Here is a 26,058-nt window from a genome sequence, read left to right as displayed (position 1 = left end):
TCTTTTGGTATGAATATCTTCTAGACTGTGTACATCTGAAGGCTTGCAAAGCACATACTAGACAAAAAAGTTTTCTTGGTAAGTTTGGGTTAATGTTGCCAACAAAAAAAGCAAGCAGAAAGTTAAACATGACAAATCCTAAAGACAAAACCGTCCCTGACAATTTCTGTGCGACTCAGACTGTGGAAATCAAGCACTGCCCAAGTAGAGGGTCAGGAAATCCCTGTATTGATTGCTACAGTAGCAGTCACAGTACTTAAACTTGCAGCAAAGTCCTGAGTGATTACACTTAAGTATGTATCAGACGCGGTCTCAAAACACAGAGCGAAACTCCCGACCGCACAGACGGGTGCAGCACAGCCGCCTACGACCAGCGCTGTGGGGCAGGGTGGCCGGAGCGGGCACCTCGGGACATGAGGCTGCTGCGCCCTGAACGGGCAGACCCCCCAGCAGGCGAGGCGAGCGCCGACCGCTCCTTGGGCTCCGGAGGTATTCGGTCTCAGCTTCCTTCTGCACGTTTGGCCGATGTAATAACAAACCATCTAGCCGCTCATCAAGAAGACCAAATTCAGATTTCAGTGCAAAAGGACAAAAGACAAGTTTTCAAAGAAAAAAAAAAGTACAACACCCAAACCACTGGTTCTTATAAGCCTGAGGAAAGGTCTATGCGATTCGGACGAAGTGCATCTCAGCCGTCACATCTTAATATAACAAATGAAGTGTTTGCCCCTCACCTTACAAATATTTAATGTTTTCATCCTAGCACAGTGCTCTACCCAGCCTAGTCCCTGCCAACAGCTGTCTGCAATGGATGTTTCCGAGGATGACACAGGAAAGAGAAATCTGAAGATACAAGTTAGCCGCCTTCCTCCTCTTCCAAAAATTTTGCACTAATGAGTGACTCATGTCCCCAGAAATTAAAGTTTCTCATCCATCTACTCTATCCTGAACATTTTTGTAATTCTGATACTCTCATCATCTGGAAGTTTCCAGTCCTTTCAAAGTATGGCTACACTAATGGTTTCAATAATATACTGTGATAATCAACTGCCATGGACCAAGAATAGATTATTTGAAAATAATATTTCTTTGCATCCATTTTAAACATGTCACCTTTCAATTTGTTCAGATACTTCTTCATTTTTATATTATAAGAATGAGCTGTTCTGTATAATTTAGGTATCTTGCTCCAACGTCCTGGACAATCTGCTCTAGCTGACCCTGGTCTGAGCAGGGGGTGCTGGAATAGTCGATCTCCAGAGGCCCCTTCCAACCTCAGCAACGCTGTGATTCTGTAATCCTAGAAAGTTTTTTTCTCTAAGACATTGTCATTCCCCATCCCCCAAAGAAACTCTGAACTCAGAAAATGCTTCATAAAATCTCAGAGAATGTGAAGATTGGAACCAGCCTCCCACAGGGGTTATTAGAAACAGCAGCTAGGGAAAGGAAGATTTGGGGGGTTTTAATGAAAAATTCCTTTTTCTTTTCTTTTTTTTTTTTTTTTTTTTTTTACATATGAAGACAAACATCAAAATGTTGCTCTACCAAACAAAAAGTGTAGTATTTAATATATCTATTTTATATTATAAAGATTCAATTAAAAATATCTGAGAAGTACAGCAGAACATACTGCACAAGACTACATCTTTCATTTAAACAGAGACCACAGAGATGATAAAACACTAGTTTATGTAGCTGGGCCTAGCAGAGCAAAAACAATGAACACAGGACACAGGTTAAGTATGTACACTTTGAAGTACTTTGTATACTTGGACTGACACAGTCAAGCCCAGTCAATAAAATTTAACAAATATAGCCAAGCAACTGTTGGATCTGAAGAATTTTTGACAGGTGCAGACCCAGACATTTGGAGTGTAACCGAATTGAAGACAAGGATTTCCAAAACTTTGTGTCCAGTTGAAGGCCAGAACACAGATCTTTGATGTTAATGGGTCTTTTTACCATGCAGAATATTGCCATTTTGAATATCAGAAAAAAAATTGTCATTCAAGCTTTTCGTTTAATATTTTGGAAAAAAAATATTTTAAGTGTTACCTTTGCATATGCCCCATGTTTCTTCAACGTTTATAGAAGATTCAAAACAGCACTGTCCTAAGCAGCGTGATACTTTCAAAGAGGCATGCTGGATCACCCAAGCCATGCTTCATATATTTTTAGAGGCGCATTCAGGCTGCTATGTTTCTGACAATTTCACTACCACAAAAGGTTATCGAAGGCAAAGATCTGCATGCCCTATTTAGCCAGGATTCCCAGCGACTTCAGTTTTGTTTGACAACAAGTATGAAAATTGCAGGTGGATGTTATGACACCAGTTGCACAAAAGCCAAATGGGAGATATCTGCAAACATTAGCTAATTCTGTAACAATCAATCAGCCAGTAAGTGACTGTGTGACACAAAGGATGTTGAGACTTTTGGGGGAAAACAAAAGACTAAACAGAGAAAGAGAGAGATTCAACCAGCGTAATGTACACGTGTGTGCGTGTCAGGGATTTCAGCAGCAAGATAATGAGAACAGCAGCGTGAGAACAAGGGAAAATACTGTCCCGGAGGCTCTCGAAAACTGCCACCACAGAGCAGGGCTTCTTCCTGTAAGAAAAAAGAGCTATCACCACCACAATTAATGAGCAAAGAGAGGGTATATTAATATACTTTTAGTTATTCCTCAGGTTTTAGCTGGTCTTGCTGAGAAAGTAGAACCTCGGCATATGCAGAACAGCCACCATTTCTGACTTATTGCAATCTACCCTCATTTTTTCACTCTGCATTTCTTTTTCTGGAGCAACTCACAGTTCTTCCTACACAATTTGCCCAGTTTTTCCAGCCCATCTATTTAAAATAATAAAAATCAGTGATAAAAACATTGACGGCTATTAAAGATTTGTAGTTAGATTGTGAAATTAATGTTTTTGTGATGTTTGAAAGGAATCCCCCCAGCTAAATCAAGGGCTACCCAGACCAAGAGAGGCTACACAGGTTCAAGAAAGCAAAATACTTCCATTTATAGTTGCGTTACACTTGGAACAATTTGGCATATAAGTATAAACAGTTTTAAATAAGTGTCTTGCAGAATCTAAATAAAATCCTCCCAAAAATACAAAAATTATCGTGTTGTACTTTTCAACGTGCTTGTTTGTCTACAGCATCCATTACTAAGAAGTAGTCAAAATCCAACAAAATTGTGGTTAGGCACAGGGCAAACAATAAGTATGCCACAAGTCTTAAGAGACTCTCCAAAGCTAACCCTACAATGTGCAGTAGAATGGTTTTATTTGGGACTAGTGAAAAAACATACGTAAGTATTTTTGTTTTCTTACTAGCAGTAGGCCTTTCGTACCTTTGTGTTAGCTATCATAGCACTGAGACCAGCTCTCTATCTACAATTGAGGCCCGAATTAGTATACATCTGCAACTGTAGTTGGTGAAATCTACATTTTAGCACAGAATTATGCCCAAATTTGAGCCATTTAAGCCCCAGCATATTTTTTCTATAATGTGAGGATTAAAAACCCGTATCTCAAAATCAGCAAGAACTAAGAAGAGACCATTCAGGTGTCAGAGTCAAAGAATATATATCCCTCCATTTTCATTTACCATGCCTAGGATACTCAGGCTGCACAGCTGTGAAGAGAAATTGAATAAAAATTTTCTAGAGCCTGATCAACAGCAAAACAAAGAAAACTGTTTGGTGGGAAATCAAAGAACAAAATAAGCCTGATCCGATTTGCCTGTAGGGTAAAATGCAATTTAATTCCTGACATACTCTGTTATCTTTGCATTTCTCAGTGATACGTACATAAAATATTTTTAAAATAGCAGGATTTACAAGCCAACCCTCTCAGACAAACACTACAGTTTGACGTGCTGTTGTAATAAACACTCTAGTCACACAGCACAACACCCACAGTAAGTTAGTCTGATCTGCAACAGATCAGAACATTTCTTACTTCAGTTGCTTTCTCATTGTTCATGTTTGGTTTAAAGTTGCAGTAGATAAGCAGATGTATTTGTATAAATATACTTGCTTATTACTCGACTTTAAAGACATTATGCTTTAAAGACAGATTTTGGGGTGGGGAGGGGAGCCATGTTAAGAGGATGACTTTCAGCCACAGATTTTCATAATCTAGCCTTTTTTTTTAAATTAAGTTCTCAAGAGGATAACTGCAGTGGGAGCACACTTCTGAGAGGAGCTCATTTGGGGATACAGTATGCTAGTGTGCCCCAGTGCAGAAAGAAGGGAAACAAAGTTATGTTACTGTAAAGGAACATTGCTCAGATTTATTCAAAAGAAGTAAAAAAAGAAGAAAAAAAAGTATCTTGGGAGAACTGAGCTAGAGCGGGGAGGATGGGGGATCGGAACTTAAATTAACTCACGACCCTAACTGGAAATAAAAGCTGTATGAAAATTAATATAAGAAGTATGAAAATATAAGCTGTATGAAAATTCAAAGTGATAGATAACTGCGTTTGAAAGCAAGAACAACCACTTTCTCACTTTCTACACTGTCTCATTTCACAGCTTTATTTCACAATATTTTTTGTTTTGGTTTGGTTTGCCATTCTCTGAAGAAAGGATCAGCTTAATGTATTGGCCTGTTAGAGAGTGAAAATACATTTATTTCAAACACACGTAAGATTGTGATATTCCCCATTAGCATTGTAAATGCTGATGATAAAAAAAAAAAAGAAAAAGAATGTAAGAATTAACAAGTTGCATACTCAAGATAAAGGAGGAAAATAAACAAAGAAATTTACATTTAGTAGCTTAAGCTTCAGAAAACTTGGATTCAAATTAATTTTTCAACTTTCTAAGTAAAAGGAAACTGGGTTCTGTATTTAAAACTCAGGCCTTTCAAACAAAATACCAGCTATACCTGTTAAGCTCCCTCTTCTGGCTAATTAATAAAATTGCTTAGATTTCGTATGCATAAGTTTCAATCTTCCCAGTTATGTTCCATCGATAAAAATCAAATATTTTTTTTTTTAAATCTATAAAGCAGCTTTGATATTGAAATATGCAACATAAGTGCTCAAGTTTAGACAGTGCCCTCCTGTTGTCTCACACTGACAAGTTGCACACGCACAAAAAAAAAAAAATATCCACGTACTATGTAAGGATAGCACTGCAAACCAAGCTTGACTAACAACCAACCATCTAGACCTGCAATAAATTTATAAACATCACTGCATATTTTCTGTTATCCGATATCCAACCTAACCTGAAATTTCTGTGTTCAAAACATATCAGGCTAGTTAATTAGTCCCCAAACTACACCCTTCCTTGTTCTAGCTAAAATTAGAATTAATTGTGTAATAAAAATACAAATACACATTTTAGAAAATATAAACATTGAAAATGAGGAAAACATACCACACAAACTTAAGCTGCCCCCATTCTAGGATTTCCCATCTCTGCTATGATTTCCAAAGCATTTCTGTTGGATAAGCACCGCTCCCAATAATCAGAAATGGTTGAGGAGCACACTATGCTACCTAGCATTCCCGGTGTTACCACCCAAACAGAGGACTGGCATTTCACAAAGTAATCGGGGAGTTGGTAACTACCCTACTTATCTGTCAGTAAAACGGGAATAGGGACAAAAAAATACCCGGTAGCCAGGATAGTGTCTAACTTTGCCTCTGCCTCATCTGACCAAAAGTTGTTTTCCAGTTCAGTCAGAAAACTCATTTATATTTCTGTCCTTCAACTAAATAAGAAAGGAACAAAGACTTCTCTGTGCTTTTTCCGTAAAGGAAGGAGAGTAACCCAAGAGCTCCAGCTACTGCAAGCACCAAAATCCCTCTGCTGCACTGCCGTTTTCTGTCACCATTCCACGGAAATGCCAAAAAAATTTGTAAAATACAGTTCAATCTAGAGAGATGCAGAATTCATCATTCCCTACAAGCAGATAAATAGCCTTCTCATTGTGATAAAATAATTACAAGTAATTAGCATTTACCATATGCACTGACTTACGTTAATCACACTAGGACAGTTGCTATAGCCGATATGTTGAAAGCAGAAAGAATTTCACTCTGTCTCTGTTAACAGCTCCAAAAATTAGTAGAGCTTAGCTAATAGGTGTGGCTTTCAAAGTTAATAGGCTTGCTCTTTTAACTGGAAGTTCAAATGAGCTTTCTAGATACTGATCCCTTTCTTTGCCCTTGCTGGTATTTTATGGAAACAGAATTAACGTTAATTATTTTTAAACAGGACAATATCACCAACAGACTTCAGTATTTCAGTTCCGTTCATCCTAGCGAATACTTTAATTGAAACTGTCAATTTATTTACACTGTTAAATAATTGCAAATGTGGAGATAGTATTTATTCCAGCAGTAAACTCTGTTCTGTCACCAGTAGGAATTTTAAGCCTGTTCACCTAGCTTTTTATCACTGAAGTGGTTCTCACCGGCATAGCTGTACAATGATGTCGTCCTCTTACAAACATGCTGCTGAGAGGTATCATGGCATTTTCGGCAATAAAAGGTAAACTTTCTAATGACATTCAGGATAAAAGCCATACCAAAAAATCCTAAAAATAAGATTAAATTCCAATTCTATCTTAAGACAGATACTTTCACTAACTTTAGCTTCCAGTCTGCCCTTGCTCGTCACAGATATATGAACGAAAAGAAGTATTATTTAGCTAAGAGAAAAAAGCTGATTTGTTAAAGAAATTATTTGGCGAATCAGGGAAACTGGGAAAAAATAGAACTCACCAAGAACAGGAAAGGGCATGTGAAGAGAAATTAACAAATCCACAATGGAGGAAACAAGACAGAGAGGGCTGAAGGCTTGAAAAGGAACATTTAACGGAGAACTCCTCCTGGGATGAGACTTGCATAGTCAGACTGAGCAACTACAGCAACTAGTCCTCACCAAACTAACACAAATTCATGAGACAGAATGAAGACATAGTAGCAGCTACTGGCCTCAATTTGTAGATACAGATGTCTTAAGCCAACAGTCACCCTCATTGTGGAGCAGCCAAATTAATGACAAACAGAACTTGGCAAAGTTTTTCATTTTCTTCTAAAACCTAAGTCATTGCAGATGCTTTTTGTGGAAACAACAATTCAAAGCAAAAGGGAAGTACTATGTAGAAGAGTGTGAAAATCACAATTCCAGATGGAAACAACACAGAGAGGATAAAAAAATAATTAATTCAGCTGTGTGTTTTCATTATCTCAATTACTATAGTAGCATGATGGCTCCTTTTTAAAAGCCAAGAGGCACTCCCTGCCAGGCCATTTTTATGAGACTTCTATCATAACTGTGTAAATGAAGGCAGACAGTGCAGTCAAACTCTGACCTCTACAAATCATTTCCTGTTCAACACCTTATTGACCTTCAATCCAGCTAATGAAAGGCCTTGAAGGGAAATTCATTTCATGTTTATGCCATTACTGTACCTTTGGCCCAAGTGAAATAAAAAATCTATTTCTACATACAAAAGCTTAAAAGAACTATGACAAGAAAAGATCGGATCTCATTGCAGGTCAGACTTGAAATACACCTACTGTCAGAGAGGACATGACTGAGACACAGCCTCTACAATAAAATGATGCGGGATGATCTGATGATTCACATTAAATCTCATTACGGTCTCCAAACGTTAGACTAGCTGCTTCTCTCATGTACGTGATTATATAACCCTTGCAAAACTCATTAGCCTTAAACCCAACAATTCTAAATACTTGTATTCATATGATTTATCCCTCAACTCCGCTAAGAGGTCGGCTTCAAAGCCATGAACTGGGGGCTCCGAGATGGAAGGCAACTCACTGGTGCTGCCGTGTGGGAATGCTCGCATTCCAATGGTCAGATGGCGAGAGGCAAATCCATTTCACACCTCTGTCATGTTCAGCTGGCAGTGGATCTGTGGGAGATTTATTGGCTGATGGCCATGGAAAAGGCTAAACAGGTACAATCAGCCAACTTTGGGCCGGAACAGAAGGAAGAAGTGGTGGAATCAATACAGAAGTCATCTAAAAAATTGCCTTGGGACCAGCATGGATCATGAACCACGTCTATACCAATTTACAGCACAAGTTTATAATAACATTATATAACAACATTATAAATAATGTTGTTTGCTTCAGGTCAAATAGATGCCAGAAAGACATGCTTTAACATTTGGAAGTTTTTAGAAAATGTCCAAAATTCACTTTTTTTTTTTTGTGGTGGTGGTGCCGGGGTGGGGGGAAAAGCATGTTTTTCTTTAACATCAATTGTAGACATACAGTACTTCTGCTGCAAGACAGCAGCTCTGATTCATCTACATATTCTCCTATTAGGGTGCCATTCAAGAACATATAAATAGGAATGTTCTGAAGGAGCTCAATTTTGGCTTTGTTTCTCATGTCAATTAGAATTTTTTTTTTTTTTAATGAAAGCATAATACCCACTGATGTACCACATACAGCTGAAGAAAAACAAAACCTCTTTTTTTTACTGGTACTCACTTATTTTAAAAAGTATATATTGTAGGAGCAAATCTAGAATAACAAAAAACAGAGTCATTAAAATTAAAAACCAGAAGACAGGGTTCAAAATGGGATTATGGTGGTTTGGGAGAAAAGAGGAGAGTGTGTGAAGCACTGAAAGTCTGATAAACTAAAGATACCACTGTGAAAAGATGAAAGGAAAGATACAACCAGGGACTAAGGATGAGCTTTATACAGGACAGAAAGTCTGCAAAAGCTGCTTTGACTCTTCTGTTTCTAACTGATAGTAACTTTCTAAGTATATAAACATTTTGTATCATGGAGCAAGATATACTTTACACATTGATCCAATAAAGCAAGAACAGATGCTATGTCATCATAACAACATCATTTAGGTCTTCCACTACTTTTTCCTCCAATAAGGCTCAAAATGTTCTGTAAAAGTGACTCCTCACCTTTTTGTAAAAAAAGAACAAACAAAGAAATAAAGTTTGCTCAAGGTCGGGTGGACATTTAATAGCAGAACTAGAATCAAAACAGTTATTTCATGTTTTTAACTCAATAATATAATCTACCTGAAAAAAGTCTCATTTTTTCATTACTAAAAATGTTGGGTTTTTTTAACTATTCCAGCTTAGTATTGCATCAATACGTAGCCTATTATTTCTGTATTTCACAGACTGATAATAATGCCTTCATTTAACACAGCTCACCTTTTAGCTAGTAAATCTTCTATTCCATCTTATTTTCTATTTTGATCCACAAATCTATTCCAATGATCCATTTCAAAGGTCTTGTTATACTTCTATCTGTGACTGGCGTTTTGAAAGTATTCTTTTATGAAGTCTTTTCATAACCTTCCATCTAAGTGAGCTCTATAGTAAATTACTACCAGACTTCTTAGAAATAGGATACAAAACTAAGCAAAAGCACCCTTGCTTTTATACTCTTTAGCTCCCTGCATTCAGACAACTGACCTGGAAATCTAGAGTTTAATGATAGTAATGCAATTTTCTTTTTTTAAACACAGTCCTTCATACAAATCTACGCAGAATCTTTTATGACATTCGGTAATAAAAGACAGACGTTAATGAAAAAAAAAAAAAGAAGAAAAAAACCCAACAACTTACAAGCTTATTAACCATCTCCCTGCCAAAGCAGGAGTTTCTTTCTAATGCGGACTGATACAAACAGTAAATTGCAGACAGGCTTAGCAAAAATAACAGGGAGAACACATTAAAGCTCTTTAAGAAAGATTTAACAGCAGTATAAAAGTGAAAAGAAAAAGAAAGTACAAAAGTTAAGTGTGAAAATAAAATGTGAAAGAAAAACACAAATTAAAGTGCTGCAATTCAAGATGGCAACTCCAAAAAATATGATCAACAAAATAGAAGGACCTCCCCTGGCCCATGGTCTTCCTTTGGTGATTGTGAGTGGGCAGAGCTTTAGAAAACACTTTCAATAACATTTTTCTAAAGCAGTTTTCTGGTCTCACTGAAGAGAGAAACTTAAGAGTGAGAGTTTGTAAAATTGCAGTTTCTTGACTCCAGAAATTCCAAAGTTAAGATACCAAATTTTGACTAGGGGGAGAGAAGAAAAGTCAGGCTCTTTTCCTTCAGAAAGGTGCATCAAATTAAAATACCTGCAGGATGCTTTCTCTCCTGGTGAGAGAATGAGAGAATTACCAAAGGAAGACGTGCCTAGCAGTCCAGTAGACAAGCTGTCACAGCTTGCACATGATTGAAGGCTGAGACAAAAGTGACATTGACACACAGGTTGTACTGATGAAAAGATACCACCAGTCTTTTGCCTTCAAATGTACTCAGATGTTGCAATCCCTGTCATTCCTTCTGAGGTGGAATGAGCAGACACATGCCTCCGTTAGCAAGATGATGTCTCAGGAGCTGCAGAAACAGCAGAAGCTTTCACAGCACTGAATCCTCAAACTATATACATGTATCTCGGAAAAACATCCTGTGTTCTGAGTGGAAAGAACACTATTTTATATATATTTTTCATACAACAGCTTCCACTTTCCATATGGAAATATACTATGCAGGCATGAAAAAACAGTGCGTCTACTTACTGCAGCAGAGGAAATGAAATGATGGGAGTTTGGAAATGTAATTGCTAAGTAGTTGGCCACTAGACCAATACTCATGTCTTCAGTTAACAGACTACTAAATATCCAGACAAGATACAAGCAATGACCGATCAGAAAAGGGAAAGCAGGCAATGTTGATTTAAAGGTATATAACACAACCTCAGCACATGGAGCTTATAATGAGCAGAGTTTGGATTTGTGCTTAGAGTATGGGTAAAGTAATTAACAAAGTCTTAAAGAAGCATATGACAAGGCTTTTCTAGAAGCTAATAAACAACTGAAAAACAGAATGCAAGACTTACAGTGATCTGCTTTGAAATAAAAAGAAACTTAACTTCAATAGTTTGGAGTCCAGTTATGCTTGCTACCTGCCATAATTTCTGATGAGAGGAACCTGGGTGATGAATCCACTCTTAAATTGCATCTCTAGCTAAAGTGGCTAGTAAGACTGTATGTGGGATTGACATGAGAAATGGAATCTGGAGCAGATGCTATTAAAATTGATTAGCATGTAAGGGGCTGGCCCTGGGCTAGCCAAGGGTGAGTCAGTTACTGAAGCAATCAATTGCAGCTAGTGGGAAGCAACCCCAAAAGGAACAGGCAACTAACACCATTTACTCTTTACAAAATGGTTCCTTGCATAGTCAGATCTTACTAAGAATGCTACGATATGCATTTCTTAAAGTGTTTATCCAATATATACTACACATAAACACTCTTTGAACACTATTTTGAAAGACCTTATTGTTCCATTACTAACAAGAATCTCCATGCTACCTCTCAAGAAGTTTTGCAACAAAATGTTCCTGGATGCTACTGAACAGTGACTACATTTAACATTAGAAGAGATGTCTGGTCTTCACAACCCAGAAACCATGCTGGTTTAAAATAGTAGAATAGTATCATACCCCCATTGGGGAAAAGTATCTTTACACAGAAAACAGTTTAATACCCAACAGGAAATTCAAGTCAAACAACTTTTAAACACAAAATATATTATTATCTGGAGCTTTTAGCAAAAACAGACTTTAGTACAGAAATATATGGACTTGTTTATTTACATTTGGTGTTATGTATGTGAATAATAATCCCAAAGGAGTTACTCCTTCCCCAGAAGACAAATACACTTTCTTACCTTTGGCCATTTGGGATTTAGAAGTCGTGCTTTGATTGCATCATCCAGGGCCTTGTCATACTGTTGGATTTTCATGTAGGCTGCTGAACGGTTACTGTAGAGAATGCAGTTCTGAGGATCAACTCCCAAAGCCTCATTGTACAACACGATTGCTGTGTGAAAATCGCCATCATGGCAAGCCTGGTTGCTCTGGCGAACTTTCTCAACAAATTCAGCTTTGCTCAACATGGGACTGTCAGGACTTCTTCTTCCAAAAGATTTTGATCCAAAGAAAGAAATCTGGGGGGAAGGGAGAAATCACATGTTAGTGTTAAGAAATGCTACTCAAAAAAGGAAAAAAAAACCAAAATATTAGAAACTGCATAGCAGAATTTAAAGCCACCAGCATTACTGCAGAACAAATGATGAATTCAGAATCAGATTCTTAAAAAAGTAAATTGTTTATCTATTGACTTTTTTGGGGGTACAGAAATAACAGAAAAGAGCCTTATAAAATATATCATTCCCTATGAAGGATGTCTTCTAGAAGACATATTGCCTTCTTCAGGCATAAGACTAACTGTAGTCTATTTTAGTATGCTGCACTCCATATAGTCATCACCAGTTTTTCCTCCTCGGCCATACTATTTGATTCTACAACACGAAGCATAGTCGCCAGGTAAGGAAGTTTATCTGAATAGGTGGCAGGTGTGAATGTGAAGATGATGCCAGTATATCCGAAGCTTGAAACATAGATCACACAGAAGCACGTGCATGCACAGACAATGGAAGGATGTATAAATTCTCTTCAAATCAAAGAACTTGCACTAGTACATCTGCTCACAAACCTCTATATCCAGCCACCTGCAGGCTGCAAATTGCTCATAAATGGGAAGGGAAGGATGAGTCTTTGGAACCGGGTATACTCACAGAAATTAGTAGGGCACCGATTTATTTTAGCAACCGAACAGTCATTAAGAGCCACCTTCCCGGATTGTGAACTTCAGGCAATACAAAACAACGAAGAAAAACAGGTTTAAGCCTTTTATTTATAACGATTATTATTTAAAGTGAGCTGTAGAAAGTCCCAGTTCCATTGATTCTGGTACACCCTTTCTCCTCATTTAACTTTCTATGTTCCTTATTTTCCTCAGCCAGTCATTCGCAGTCAGTAAGTGTTTTTGTCATGTATACCCTACTCTCTCCCAAGGACCCTAAAAAACTCAGCAAGAATATCTTTGTACAACTCCGATTACAAGATAGTTATAAATTCCGCAGTAATCGTATCTGGCCATAAGCAACATGTACCTATGGTAACATACAAAGTACTTGGAAATATTCATTAAAGGTTTAGACTACTATAATTGAGGTTGGTGTCATCCATTTTTAGTCCTGCAGACCAAAAAAGGTTAAGAATATCACATATTGTTACCACAACACAACAACTGCAGGGCATAAATACATTACCAGAGCAAGCTAAGGCATATTTTCAGGTGGAAAAGTGTCCTGGTTCCGGCTGGGACAGAGTTAACTTTCTTCCCAGTAGCCTGGGGGGTGTGCTGTGTTTTGGGTTCGGTGTGAAAGGAGCGTTGATGGCCCATTGATGCTTTGGCTGTTGCTGGGTGATGCTTGCACCGGGGAGGGGGAGCACAGCCGGGGTGGTGGACCCAGCTGGCCAATGGAGTATTCTATACCATGTGACATCATGCTCAGTATAAAAAACGGGGGGGGGGGGGGGAGGGGGGCTCGCCCCCGTTCGTGACACGCGGTCGGCGAGCAGTTGCATTGCGCATCGTCTGCTTTGTATATTCTGTTATTGTTGTTGTTCTCATTGTTATTCTTACTGTTCTACTTTGTTTTATTTCAATTATTAAACTGTTTTTATCTCAACCCGGGAGTTTTCCTACTTGTGCCCTCCCGATTCTCTCCCCCATCCCACCAGAGGGGGGGGTGAGCGAGCGGCTGCGTGGGGTTTATTTACTTGGCTGGCGTTAAACCGCGACAAAAAGGAAGCAAGCTGCAAACTGACATCCTGTCTCAAGCATCAAAATGTTCTATAGACTTTTTTTTTTCCTTAAGTCAAACAACAATAGAAAAGCATCAAATTAGAAACTACCGATCTCTTCTTTTCCTTATGATTATACCCATTTTTTTCTGACAGGTGTTTGTCCAAACTATTTCTAAACTTCTCTACTAAAGGAGACTCCATGTTTTACTTGGGCAATCTCATTACACTGCTTCATAATTTTCATCATTAAAATATTTTTCCTAATATGCACCCCAAATCTCCTTTGTAACAGTAAACGTACTGTTTCTTGTCCTGTCTACAGTAGACCAAACCAAAAACTTTGTTCCTTTCATCTGTGTAGTTGCCTTTTATACAGTACTCCTACTAATATAGGTTAATATGTAGCTTGACTTATTGTTATTGTTAATTATTATTATTAACAGCACTATAAAAAGCTAATTTCTGCATCCTTGAAAATTCATTCCATATGCAGTACATCTTTAAATGCACTGGCATACTACTTTGCTACTTCAATCAAGTTTACAAACAGCAACTTCATATATTCTCAAGTACTGGCAGGAAAATTGCTCTACTTTGAGCAACAACCCAAACGTTAGAGCTGAACACATTGCTTTATGCCAAGCTGTGCAATAACTCACACATGTGTGTGTATTTGACCATAAACTTCATCATGTGGTCAGTTTGCCATGACCTGAGAAGTTGCAAGAACAGAATATGAAGATTTAGCAGCTATTACATGAGTTCAAACACAAAGATCAGGAAATCCTGAGAAAGCTAATTAATCACCAGAAAGCCATAGATGACTGGAGGTACTGTAGGGAAATGAGGTTGGTGAGTACCCACTTGCCAGGGACAGCACAGGTAACTACCCAGAGATACCATGATTCACATGTTAAGTTGATTCACTGTAGGAAAATAAAAGAAGCCAAAGAAAATACCATTCTTCTCACATTTCCTTTCATCTTCACCTACTTTTTTCCTCTGTAGTTTCAGCAGCTTCTTTAATTCCAAGAACTTACATTTCTGCCTACCCCTGAAACCTGCTGAAGTTAACAAACACACCACCATTGTGCAAGATTCTTCTCATTGGGCAAACCTAAAAATTACTGTGACATTTTTCCAACCATTAAAGTCAGAGCAACTAATGAATTTTCACACTGTTCTTATTTCCACACTAGCCTTTGTTCCTGGAAATTTCCAGAAGAGTGGAAAACTTGATTTTATACAACTTAAAACCAACACTTCAGAGTCACTACAGGCAAGAAAATCCAATACAATCTTACAGAAATGCTCATTGTATGTAAGGAGCGTGGAATATTTTAACCTGAGCAATATTCTGCTCACAACCTTTACCTGGGGCCTAAAAGGAGTTCAAATATGTCAAAAATTTCTGAAACCAGCTGAACTTCCATGCAATACTCAAGGAAACACAGGGCTAACAGTCTAAAGAACTCTCATACATCATTTTTCAGAAGGATCTGAGGAAATGAACAATCATAAATTAAGAGAAGTATTAGAGGGCAAACACAGGGTGAACGTCAGAGGGTGAACAACAGACCCAGTGCAAGGACTCTAGTGATAATCTGTTTATGATGTCAGAGATCATCCTGACCCATGATCCTTGGAAACTGTGTTAACAAACAAACAAACAACCCCACAAACACACATTCACCCCCACACAATTTAAAATGCCACCCTTTTCAAAGCTGTCAGCTATAATCTATATACATTTACAGCAACTTTTTGGAATCCTGCTATGTTCTTAGCTTCAATAGCTTCCTGCTACAATTCTGACAAAACCTGAGATTTTCATGAGCAAAATAAACTTCTGCAGTGCAAATGCAACTTATTTAAGTACAGGTATGTCAGGCAGCACAATTCAAATTTCTGGCACAACTAATATGGATAATATTTGTATAATGCACTTAACTGATCACAAGGACCAGTCTATCAAAAGGAACAGAACAGCACACCAAGAAAAAGATACAGGTATCTTCTCTTTTGACATCTTCCACAGTTAGAATTGAAGCAAGATTCTCTCCCTGGTTTCTAAACTACATGATATTTTGTTTGCGCCACAATTATAGGATCAAAAAAAGTATTTGTTTTGTTCTCCTGTCTGGTCATGAGACCTACATTGTCACTGCAACTTCCTCCCAGGTGGCCATACCATATAGCATTAATTTATAAGTACACTGGTCACGAAAAAATGTTTTTTCATAGTCATCATAGACATTTTTGTCAACTCTAAAGGTGAAAGGGCTCACTGAGAATATCTGAACTCCATAAAAACTGGTATTAAGACAGATGGGTCATATCATCTTGGCAGAGAAAAACATGTTTCAAATTGCATGAATCAACTGCAACTATAACATACCTTAACAAAACTGGCTGCATTGACCACTAAGTGACTTAATTCATTGCGATGTGTTAAATACAGCCATGAACTAGTCATGAACTTACGTTATTTAGAAGATAAATACTTCAAGAGATAGACTCCTTAACAGCTACGGCTATAACTGCCTCCAGCTGGAGGCTCAGCCTGGCAGTGAAAGCACAACCAGGTCCCACTGAAGAACCCACCTCTGGCTCCGTGGCGGGTGGCATCTTTCCCATCACCTCCACCTGACCACAGGGACTGATGCTGCTACAACCACAGAAGCTACTTGCCTGGAAGCAGCCTTCACAAGCCCACCGAGAGTTACCGAGCACTAGGAAGAGAGGTGTCTGCGAGGGCATGTCTCATCAGGCACAATCTCAAGGAGCACTAGCAAGACTAAAGAATGCACGGGTCGAAGAACAGCTATCTTTTTCTGTCATGCATGTTTATTATGCATGAACAAATGAAAACACAAAGCTGCTAATGATCTTCCCAGAATCATACTGTGAGGCTGTAACAACAAGGAGGATCCACGAGGAGACACCCCCTCAGTCCAGGTAAAGTGGTTTCTGCCTCTAATATCCTGCAAAGCTAAATAATCTCATGAAAAAAAAAGAAATTATTTTAAAGGAAACTATGATGGTAATTTCTGGAATATGTTGTTATTTAATTCCTGCTATCATGAGAACTACGTAAGGCAGTAAAACATCATTAGGTAAGAGAAAGAGCCACGGAACAAAACTGAGTCACTCTGGCACTGAAACCACAAATGAAAAAAGATTATTATGATGGTACCAACACACAAAAAGTACTCATTAAAAAGCCATCCCTGCTTTCGAGACATGACTGCTCTTCTCCTACTCAGATAGTGGAAGGTGATGGCAATGCACATATTTAGGCTGCCTAACACTGTTATAGAAGGTACTCGTACATACTAAACCAATGCCAAAGAAGCAGCAGAAGTTCCTTAGTGCAGTGGAACAAAAAAAGGTTCTAATGAAGTGCAGAAGAGGATCTAGCAGAGACAACTTAAGGTAGGAGCTCATGTATTTCTAATGGCGTGCTCACGGCCTAGACAGGTACACTCTTCGCTGGGTAAGAAACTGGCTGGACGGCCGGGCCCAGAGAGTTGTGGTGCACGGAGTTAAATCCAGTTGGCGGCCGGTCACGAGCGGTGTTCCTCAGGGCTCAGTACTGGGGCCGGTCCTGTTCAATGTCTTTATCAACGATCTGGACGAGGGGATCGAGTGCTCCCTCAGTAAGTCTGCAGACGACACCAAGTTGGGTGGGAGTGTTGATCTGCTGGAGGGCAGGAAGGCTCTGCAGAGGGACCTGGACAGGCTGGATCGATGGGCCGAGGCCAACTGTATGAGGTTCAACAAGGCCAAGTGCCGGGTCCTGCACTTCAGCCACAACAACCCCAGGCAACGCTACAGGCTTGGGGAAGAGTGGCTGGAAAGCTGCCCGGAGGAAAAGGACCTGGGGGTGCTGGTCGACAGCCGGCTGAGCATGAGCCGGCAGTGTGTCCAGGTGGCCAAGAAGGCCAACGGCATCCTGGCCTGTATCAGAACTAGTGTGGCCAGCAGGAACAGGGAGGTGATCGTGCCCCTGTACTCGGCACTGGTGAGGCCGCACCTCGAATCCTGTGTTCAGTTTTGGGCCCCTCACTCCAAGAACGACATGGAGGTGCTGGAGCGTGTCCAGAGAAAGGCATCGAAGCTGGTGAAGGATCTAGAGCAGAAGTCTGATGAGGAGCAGCTGAGGGAACTGGGGTTGTTTAGCCTGGAGGAGGCTGAAGGGAGACCTCATCGCACTCTACAACTACCTGAAAGGAGGTTGTAGTGAGGTGGGGGTCGGTCCCATTTCCCAAGTAACAAGCGATAGGACGAGAGCAAATGGCCTCAAGTTGTGCCAGGAGAGGTTTAGATTGGATGTTGGGAAAAATTTCTTCACTGAAAGGGTTGTCAAGCCTTGGAACAGGCTGCCCAGGGAAGTGGTGGAGTCACCATCCCTGGAGGTATTTAAAAGACGTGTAGATGAGGCCCTTAGGGACATGGTGTAGTGGACATGGTGTGTTGGGTTGACGGTTGGACACGATGATCTTAGAGGTCTTTTCCAACCTTAATGATTCTATGATTCTAATAAAGAAGAACACAGCACAAGCTTCTCAGCATCACTTCTCCAAACCAGCATAGGGCACCAGAAACCAGCTCCTACTACAGAGGTCACATTAGACAGAAGCTCCCACAATATCTGCTTCAGATTTGACTCAGCAATTCACTGCCTTCACTGATGAAAGAGCTGCCTCCTCCTCTTGCAGAATCTTGCTCAAGATTCAACCTTACTGATCATTCAAAGTGAGTGTTTCAAAAAACTTTCAAAAAAATACTTTATGTTTGACATGTAGCGTTTTTATATTTTAAATTATCTAAATAGCTCAAGATACTCAATGAAGCATCAGAAAGAGGAAAAAATAAAAAGAAAGAGGCAAACAGAAAAATTGGCATTATAAATGGATTCTGAAACAAAGTGACAATTACTTATTCTAAATTCTAAATATTCCAAAATCAGCTTAAATCTGTAACTGAGCTTCCCTTTCTATGAAAACATCTATACAACATCTTGTATTTTAATCTGTAAAATGGCTTTATGTTTTTTTCACTCCATATTCTGGGGTATTATTGTTTTTCTGTAATAGAAACTGTCTTCGACAAGAGCCCAAGAACAGCTAAAGAATATGAAGTTTCTCCCCGTAACCTCCATGCTCCTAGCAGCCAGCACTTCAGCTAGTCTGTACTACACTTCTGAATAGACATGAAACCTTGCCAAGCCACATGCAACCTTCACCCAATCGGAACATAATTTTAACAGAAATAGTGTGGAAAGAAATGGAAGGCCACTGAAACTGAAAGTTTAAGCCACCGTAGGATGTACACAAAGCTACCCAGGCCACTAAATTTTTTTTAAGCTGGATTTTGTCTTCACAAATTGTTATGAAGTACTACTGGGAGTACATCTTCACAGATAGAAGAAAACATTTCCTTAAATCTCAGCAACGTAATATATACAGCCCATAAGCAGGACATCAATAAACTGGACAATGACTCAGACTATTCCTCCTCTTAAACCTGTAGGTAAATGAGAAAAACACTACTCGATGGTCAGTTACAGAATGGTCCCTGGAAACACACACTCATTCTGTGGACTGCCGACTAAAATATGCCTATGCAATTTTGATGCCTCAATGAAAACAAAAAGACTGCCACCACCACCACCAGACACACTGCTAAAGTTACCTTCCATCTAGCAGAAGCAATATGAAGGAAATCCTACAAGCTTTTGTTGCTTCTGTCATTTTCAACGTCCTGCAGTTTTTAAAGTCTAGCATTTACTCTGTGTTAATTATAAGGGTATCTAGCCTGACATCTACTTTAGTCTAAAGTACTGCTACAAGTGTCAGTAAATATTCTTCTGACAGATCAGGTTTTAATTTCCTCTGGAAAATCTACATTATAGGGGGAAAAAAACACCAAGTTAGATTTTCACAAAGTAATAGGTAAAATAGAAGTTGAACTTGCACATTTTTAAATAAAATTCTAGAAGGGATTTTTAGATGTTCATGGAAATATATTTTTATATCATAAAAAAGCTATAACTTACCTAAAAACATAAATAAATCAAAAAGAATAAATACCTTGAACATACAACCATAACTTACAGCACTATTCTATAAAAAGAAAAAAACCCACATTTTAGTAAATTTCCTAATGGAATACACATCTAGGCTTCTGGAGCATATTGTTTTGAAAATATTTTACTACTTTGGTTTTTCACTGTAATTAGAGACAAAAATATTTTAAACACGGATTTATCATCAGGAAGGAAACTGAATTTTTTTTTTTTTAACAGGAGCTTGTACAAAATTTTCTAAAAAAAAAGATGTCTTTTCTAAAGCATTTTCTGAAAATGAGAAGCAACCCTGAGCTTCCAATACTGAACTTGGAGAGATCTGCAATTGTAACATGAGTTAGGTCCACTCTAATTTGAGCTATGCTACATGTTGCTAAAAACTGTAACAAGAACTATGCAATCCATAGCTAAATTTAAACAGTACTTTTTGGTTCATACATAATTTTAAAAACTAAAGGTTATGCAGATGAAATTATGCCCTCGCTTACACTTTTGCAAAATACTTCAGTTAAGAAATAAAATTCTATTTTCAAGTAAATACTCCAAAACCAAGAAAGAACTAAGCTGTACAGATGTTATTTTTAAACACTATTGAGAAACTAACCTGATTTCACTGTAAACACACTGCAAAATACTATTTGGATCATGTATGTAATGCAATCCTTTCATATATCTAGTGCCAAATATAATTATTTACAATAATTGAAAAGCTATGAGCAATATGCATCAAGTTATTGCAAATTCTTTATTCCCACTTTCCTCAATTTGGTGACCCTGAAGCTCTTTTCAGTCCTTCCTTAAGAAGCATCTCAAGTAATGATATTACACCAACTAGCGATGAATAAGGAGATAGCCAAAAGAGACCATGACATTCTTTCTATATATATCTTTTTATAAAAGCTCTTCAGTCATGCATAAGTCAGCCTGAGTTATTGTTGCTCTCCCTCTCCTGGTTTTCCGATTATTATACCTATCGGTTACACTGCATCTCAAATCAAACTGGAAGCTCACTGAGACTAGGTGACTCCGCCTTTGAGCACCTGGGTCCATGAGGTCCTTGATCCTTCTGGACCACACCGTACTGAAAGATGATAAAATCTATGGTCCTTTTTATAAGATGAGGAGTCTCTCAGCACAGGATTATTTTATTTTCCATTATATATACTATTTATTATGTATAACTAAACCCTTCTTTTGTGAACTTCTGAGAAAACTGGAAGCAGGTTAATATTTCAAAGCTTCAGTCAGTTACACGTAGGGCTTATTAAGAGGGATTTTCCCCAACATGTAACTGGTCAGGCACATCCAGGGTAAAGGATGGGTTTTACCTTATTCTACAGGATTATCCACCAAATAGCTGGAGACAATTCATCTAAACTCTAAAAGGGTATCCTGCAGCCTCTTTCTCAGGTGTCTGCTGGTGTTTCTTGATCGGAGTCGTATCAATCATCAGACTAGGAAATGTCTGTGTACAAAGTTATACTGGCAAAGACGTTAGCAAGAGAGAAGACAGGGGACTGCATGAGTGTGGGTGTCACTCGCAAATTTCTGGGCAAATTTGCCTAATGAATTCAAGATATTGGCAACACATTTGTCTGTCTTATTTTCTGACTGTGGTACACATCTTTCTGGGCTTCTCAGAGATCTAACCAAAACTGCTTTGGGCAGCACGCAGGTGAGCTACTGAAACTGTACACTAATGAAGCAAAATGATAGTCAAATGTAAAACTAACTGCCCAGAGCACAGAAGAATCTTCAGTATATTCTGGGAAATAAATAGCAGATGACCCTCAATGTCAGTAAATGCCAAGTGGTTGGGGAAAAAAAAAATCCTTAGTTGTTGTCACAATAACTGGCCCCAAACACACCCTTACCCCTCACAAAAGACATTTTAGAGTCCTTGGAGAAATTCTCCCGGAAACATTGTCTCCATGCTCATGAACAGTCAAAGAGACAAGTAAAAGAGTAAGAATCTTTGGGAAAGGAGAAACGGGAAACAATTATGCCATTCTAAAAATCTACAATAGGAAGCGCATTTCAAATACCATGTTCAGTTTTGTTCCCACCACCACCGCACAAGCACATAAGATACATAAGTAGAAAAGGTAAGAGATGGGTAACAGAACCAGATATGGATCAACCTCCATATCCAAAGACAGACTAAGATAGACTATGAAAGTTAGAAAACAATTGAAGGGAGCAAGTCAAAGGTCTATAAAAATCGAGAAAAGCACAGGGAAGATAAAGGGAACGATGATTCACTGTTTCACAGAAACAGAGAGGCATCAAAACGGCAGAAGATAAAAGAAACCCAACTGAAATAACCTTACACATGCAGTGCAGTTAAAATGCAGAATTATCCCAGGTATAACAAATCACAATACTAATAATGGATTCAAAAAAGTAATTAAAAACAAAGAAATGCACAGCAGTCTATTGAACATGAAATTACATATACATCTTGAATGTTCAGTAACTTCTAACTGAATTCTCAAGGACTGTAAAGAACATTTAAATTTTAAAAAAAACCCTCACTCTGAAATAAAGAACAGTGCTTTCATCATAATTTAACAGCAAATTAAAACAAACATAAAATACTCCTTAATTCTTAAGATTTTAATTTTTAAGTAAAGACAGAGATGAGATTCTGTCTACAAGTTATGTGTGTACCATAGATGGCTAGATCCACAGTAACAGACGCATTACAGATGCCTAAAACAGACCAATCCTCGTACAACACAGAGTCAGTCAGTTGGAAGTTAGAAAAATATACGTAATATATATAGTATAATGTATTTTTATATATATAAAAAAATATAAGTAAATTATTTTGTTTTGTGTATTCAGAATGCTTCTACTGTAAGAGCAGCTGGAAATCAGCATATACTTACTGAAACTTTAGCACAATGCTGTCAAACATACAGGCCACATATGCCTTGCATGATGCATTTATGTAGCCTGCAAAAGACTCAAACTGAACAGGGGACACTTAGCTTTTTCCTTTTCTCAGAAAAACAAAGATCTAGCTTCACTGGTCTCAGAGATAACCTTCAAAAGTAAACTAATGAATGCAAATTCAAGTTTGTGTCTGAGCATGCTGAAAGCCTAAAACAAACTCAAAAGTTCAAATTTTCCAGATCCTTGCTAATCTTATCGGAGAGTGCCCTTATAGATCAGGAACAGTCCCTCAGCATCAACCTACAGCATGTTACTGTCAATCATTTCGAAGGAAGAATATGAAAGAGTTGAAATTCTTAAAGAATGGGAGAAACAGAGTAAAAACACAGTATAGAAGTGGAAAGTAATGCAAAAATTGAGATGAAGAAGAATGAGAAATTAAAGCAGAAAGGAGCTCATTTTCTGATTAAGAGATAGTCAGTATGACACTGAGACATAGAAAAGAAATAAAAGTTGACCTCCTAAGCCTAAAGAATTGTTTGCTCCCACTGCCATCCAACAGATCTATCATTAATGTAAAAGAAAGATCTAGTATAAGCTAAAGGGAGCACAAAATCTTGAATTTAGTTATTTTGAGTAATAACTAAATTATAAGTTATGAATGAGGAATCTGACCTTTTCCTCTGAACTGTCAGTTAGCCACAGGCAGACAGACACAATAACGACGGACTGACAAATCAGTAATACAGTAAAAGCCAGGTCTGAACAGGAAAGTCACTTAAGGAAGACTTGTTAGGGCAGCAGGTGTACATGCTCCCTGGATTTTGTTGTCTGCAACAAACCATTCAATTGTTGTAGTGCAACTGTTGTTTTCTCCGAAGGGACGTGTGCTATCTAGGAGTGCAGGTCTGTCAGCACAATGGCAGTAACAGCATGCACTGATACACAGGAAGGTAGGTGCTTCACCTGCAATCTCTCATGACAACATTCCCACCTCAAGTGACCTGCCCAGTAGGAATGGAAGTAGCTGGTATCCAGGCAAGGAGGAAAGGATACGCAATGGACAAGGAAGAGGTTTTCAACTTCAGTCAAAAGGGGGATAATGTGATACACTGAAGCAGCCAGAAAACAAGACTTAATCAATATCCAGCAGAAATATATACACAGACTGATGCTGTTGCAGCAGTGGATTTCACCTCTTGAAAATTAAGATTTGGATAGTACAGAGCATCAGTAATAATAATCATTAACTACGTTATCACTAATAATAATCAGTAGTCTTATACACTAGTATGACCTAGGACTTCAACAATCACATGACTCTGTGTTTATGTCAGACAACACCCCCCCCCCAAGGGAATATTTCCAACCCTACTGCTGACAAAAATCTTTCAATATTCAAGGCACAGCCACTCATCCATTTATCAAAAAACTCTTTTCAAAGAACCTGTAAAGGATTTCATTAGCACCTGAAGAGCTCTTCTTCAACACCAGAAGAAAGCACAAGAGGGACGACATTGTCTAAGATTGTGCAAATCTCCAAGAAAAATGAAAGACATCCAAAAATAAACATAAACAGCTCCAAGAGGAAGGACAAGAAGGCATAGACACCCAGCCATTTCAACTCTCCATTTACTGGGGACAACCAGGGATATCACTATGGCTGCAACATCAAACTATAGGCGCATGGGCTGCTTACATCTCATCCATAATAGCCAATCTGTATTCCAGTGAACGAATAGAACCGCATTAATGACATTTGCTGTCATACAAGACGCACTGATTGAATCTAGCCTCCAGATTTCAAATTCCATCAGTAACAAAGCTCTTATAATCAAGTTACTGACAACTTTTTCAATGGCTGGCATGCCCAGTTGAGGTACAGCCTGCTTGAGAACGTGTGTCTGTACCTTTAGTTCCAACAGGGTAATAAACTATGCAGTGCTACAAAGTACATCTGACACACTTACCAAAACAGTTTCGATATTTTAACACGATAAACTTGGTTTTTGCTTATCCAGCAGCCCAGAGAGAACATAGTTTTCACGTTGATACCCGTGCTCTCTCTCGCGCAAGGGTGCCCACTCCAGCCAACTGCAGGCTAACACACGCACATGGAAACCCTCGTCCACAGGCGACCGCAGGTCCCGGCGGCTCCCCCCACAGCCGCTGACCGCGCACAGACCCTCAGCGACTGCCAAGCGCCCGCGCCCGCACAGGACCGACGGCCGGCCGCGTCCCCGCCCGCAGCGCTGCGCTCCACCGGGCCCGCCGGCGGCGAGGCTGGGCGGGCGGCTGGCCCGAGCCCGCCGGGCGAGGCGGAGGCTCCCGGGAAGGCGGCGCCGCTCTCAGCCCGTCAAGAAGCCCACAGCGAAGGGAGCCGAGCGCTTTGCCGGGCGACCGCGGCTGCACCCGAGGCCTGGCGGCCCCGGAGCCCCGCCGGGCACCCGCCGACCGCCGCCGCTTCCCCCGGCGCGCCCGCGGCCCGCGGTGAAGCTGCCCCGCCGCCGCCCTGCCCCTCACCTCCCCTCGCCGCCGGCCGGGCTCCAGCCCGCCGCCCCGCCGGCCGCGAGGCCTGCGCCCTCCCCGCGCCCCGCGGGCTCCCCCTCTGGGCTAGGACAGCGGGCCGCCCGCGCCCCGCAACTTCCCTCCGACGCCCGCGCCCTCCGGCCCGGCGGCTCCCTCCCGCCTCCTCGGCCGCCTGGCGGCGGGCCGGGCCGAAGGGCCGCTCTCGCCGCTGCTACAGCACGCCGCCCGTCCGGCGTCAACTCACCCGGGGAAGCTCCGCGTCCCACTCCCGCCGCCGCCGAGCCCGGCCCCCCGCTTCGGCCCCCGGCGGGGCGGGCGGCGGCGCCTGTTGCTCCATCGCGCTCCGGCTCCTCCTCCTCAGGGGGCCGCCGCCCGCCGCCGGGCCGATCCCGCTCCGGCCCACGGCGCCACGTTCCGGGCCCGGCTCTGAGAGAACCGCACTGCCCCCAGCCCCGCCCCCGGGGCTGGGCTCCGGTCGGACCCCGGACGCACCCCGCCTGACGGCGCCAGGCGCGCTCCGGCGCGGCCCTGCGCCGGACGTCCTGCGGCTGGAGCCCGGCCTCCCCGAGCCGGCGGAGCCGCCCGCCCGGGGCAGATCGTTCTGCTGTGCCCCGCTCCCGCCAAGGCAGCCCGCGCCTCTCCTCTGCCGGGGGTCCGGGCGCTCGGTGGCCTGGCGGGGCTGGGGGCGCGCCCGGCCGCCCCTCGGGCCACACAAAACAGGGCAGCAGCCTGCCTCTTCAGCAGACTCGCCGTGAACACTTCCAAGCCCCGTCTTCACGGAGAATACAGCTCCAAAATCGTTGTATTGGCATAAGGGCAGAAGACCATCTCCCAAAGGCA

General features: G+C 40.5%; 1 protein-coding gene across 2 annotated transcripts in view; it reads right to left on the bottom strand.

Moving 5' to 3' along the window:
- TTC28 (tetratricopeptide repeat domain 28) overlaps positions 1-25,634 on the bottom strand; it is a 189,774-nt gene extending 164,140 nt beyond the window's left edge. For both annotated transcript variants that reach the window (XM_075167455.1, XM_075167456.1), the window contains exons 1-2: positions 25,463-25,634; positions 11,714-11,992 (exon numbers count right to left, since the gene is read on the bottom strand). In XM_075167455.1, the coding sequence (XP_075023556.1) occupies positions 11,714-11,992; positions 25,463-25,555 (372 nt within the window). In that variant the 5' untranslated portion in view covers positions 25,556-25,634. The remainder of the gene's footprint in view (positions 1-11,713; positions 11,993-25,462) is intronic.
- Between the last annotated feature and the right edge of the window lie 424 nt (positions 25,635-26,058).

This window comes from Calonectris borealis, chromosome 18 (assembly GCF_964195595.1).
Source record: "Calonectris borealis chromosome 18, bCalBor7.hap1.2, whole genome shotgun sequence".
In the NCBI taxonomy this organism is placed as follows: Eukaryota; Metazoa; Chordata; class Aves; order Procellariiformes; family Procellariidae; genus Calonectris; species Calonectris borealis.
Note: the sequence above shows the minus strand (reverse complement) of the source record. Positions and strands in the feature narration are given on the sequence as shown.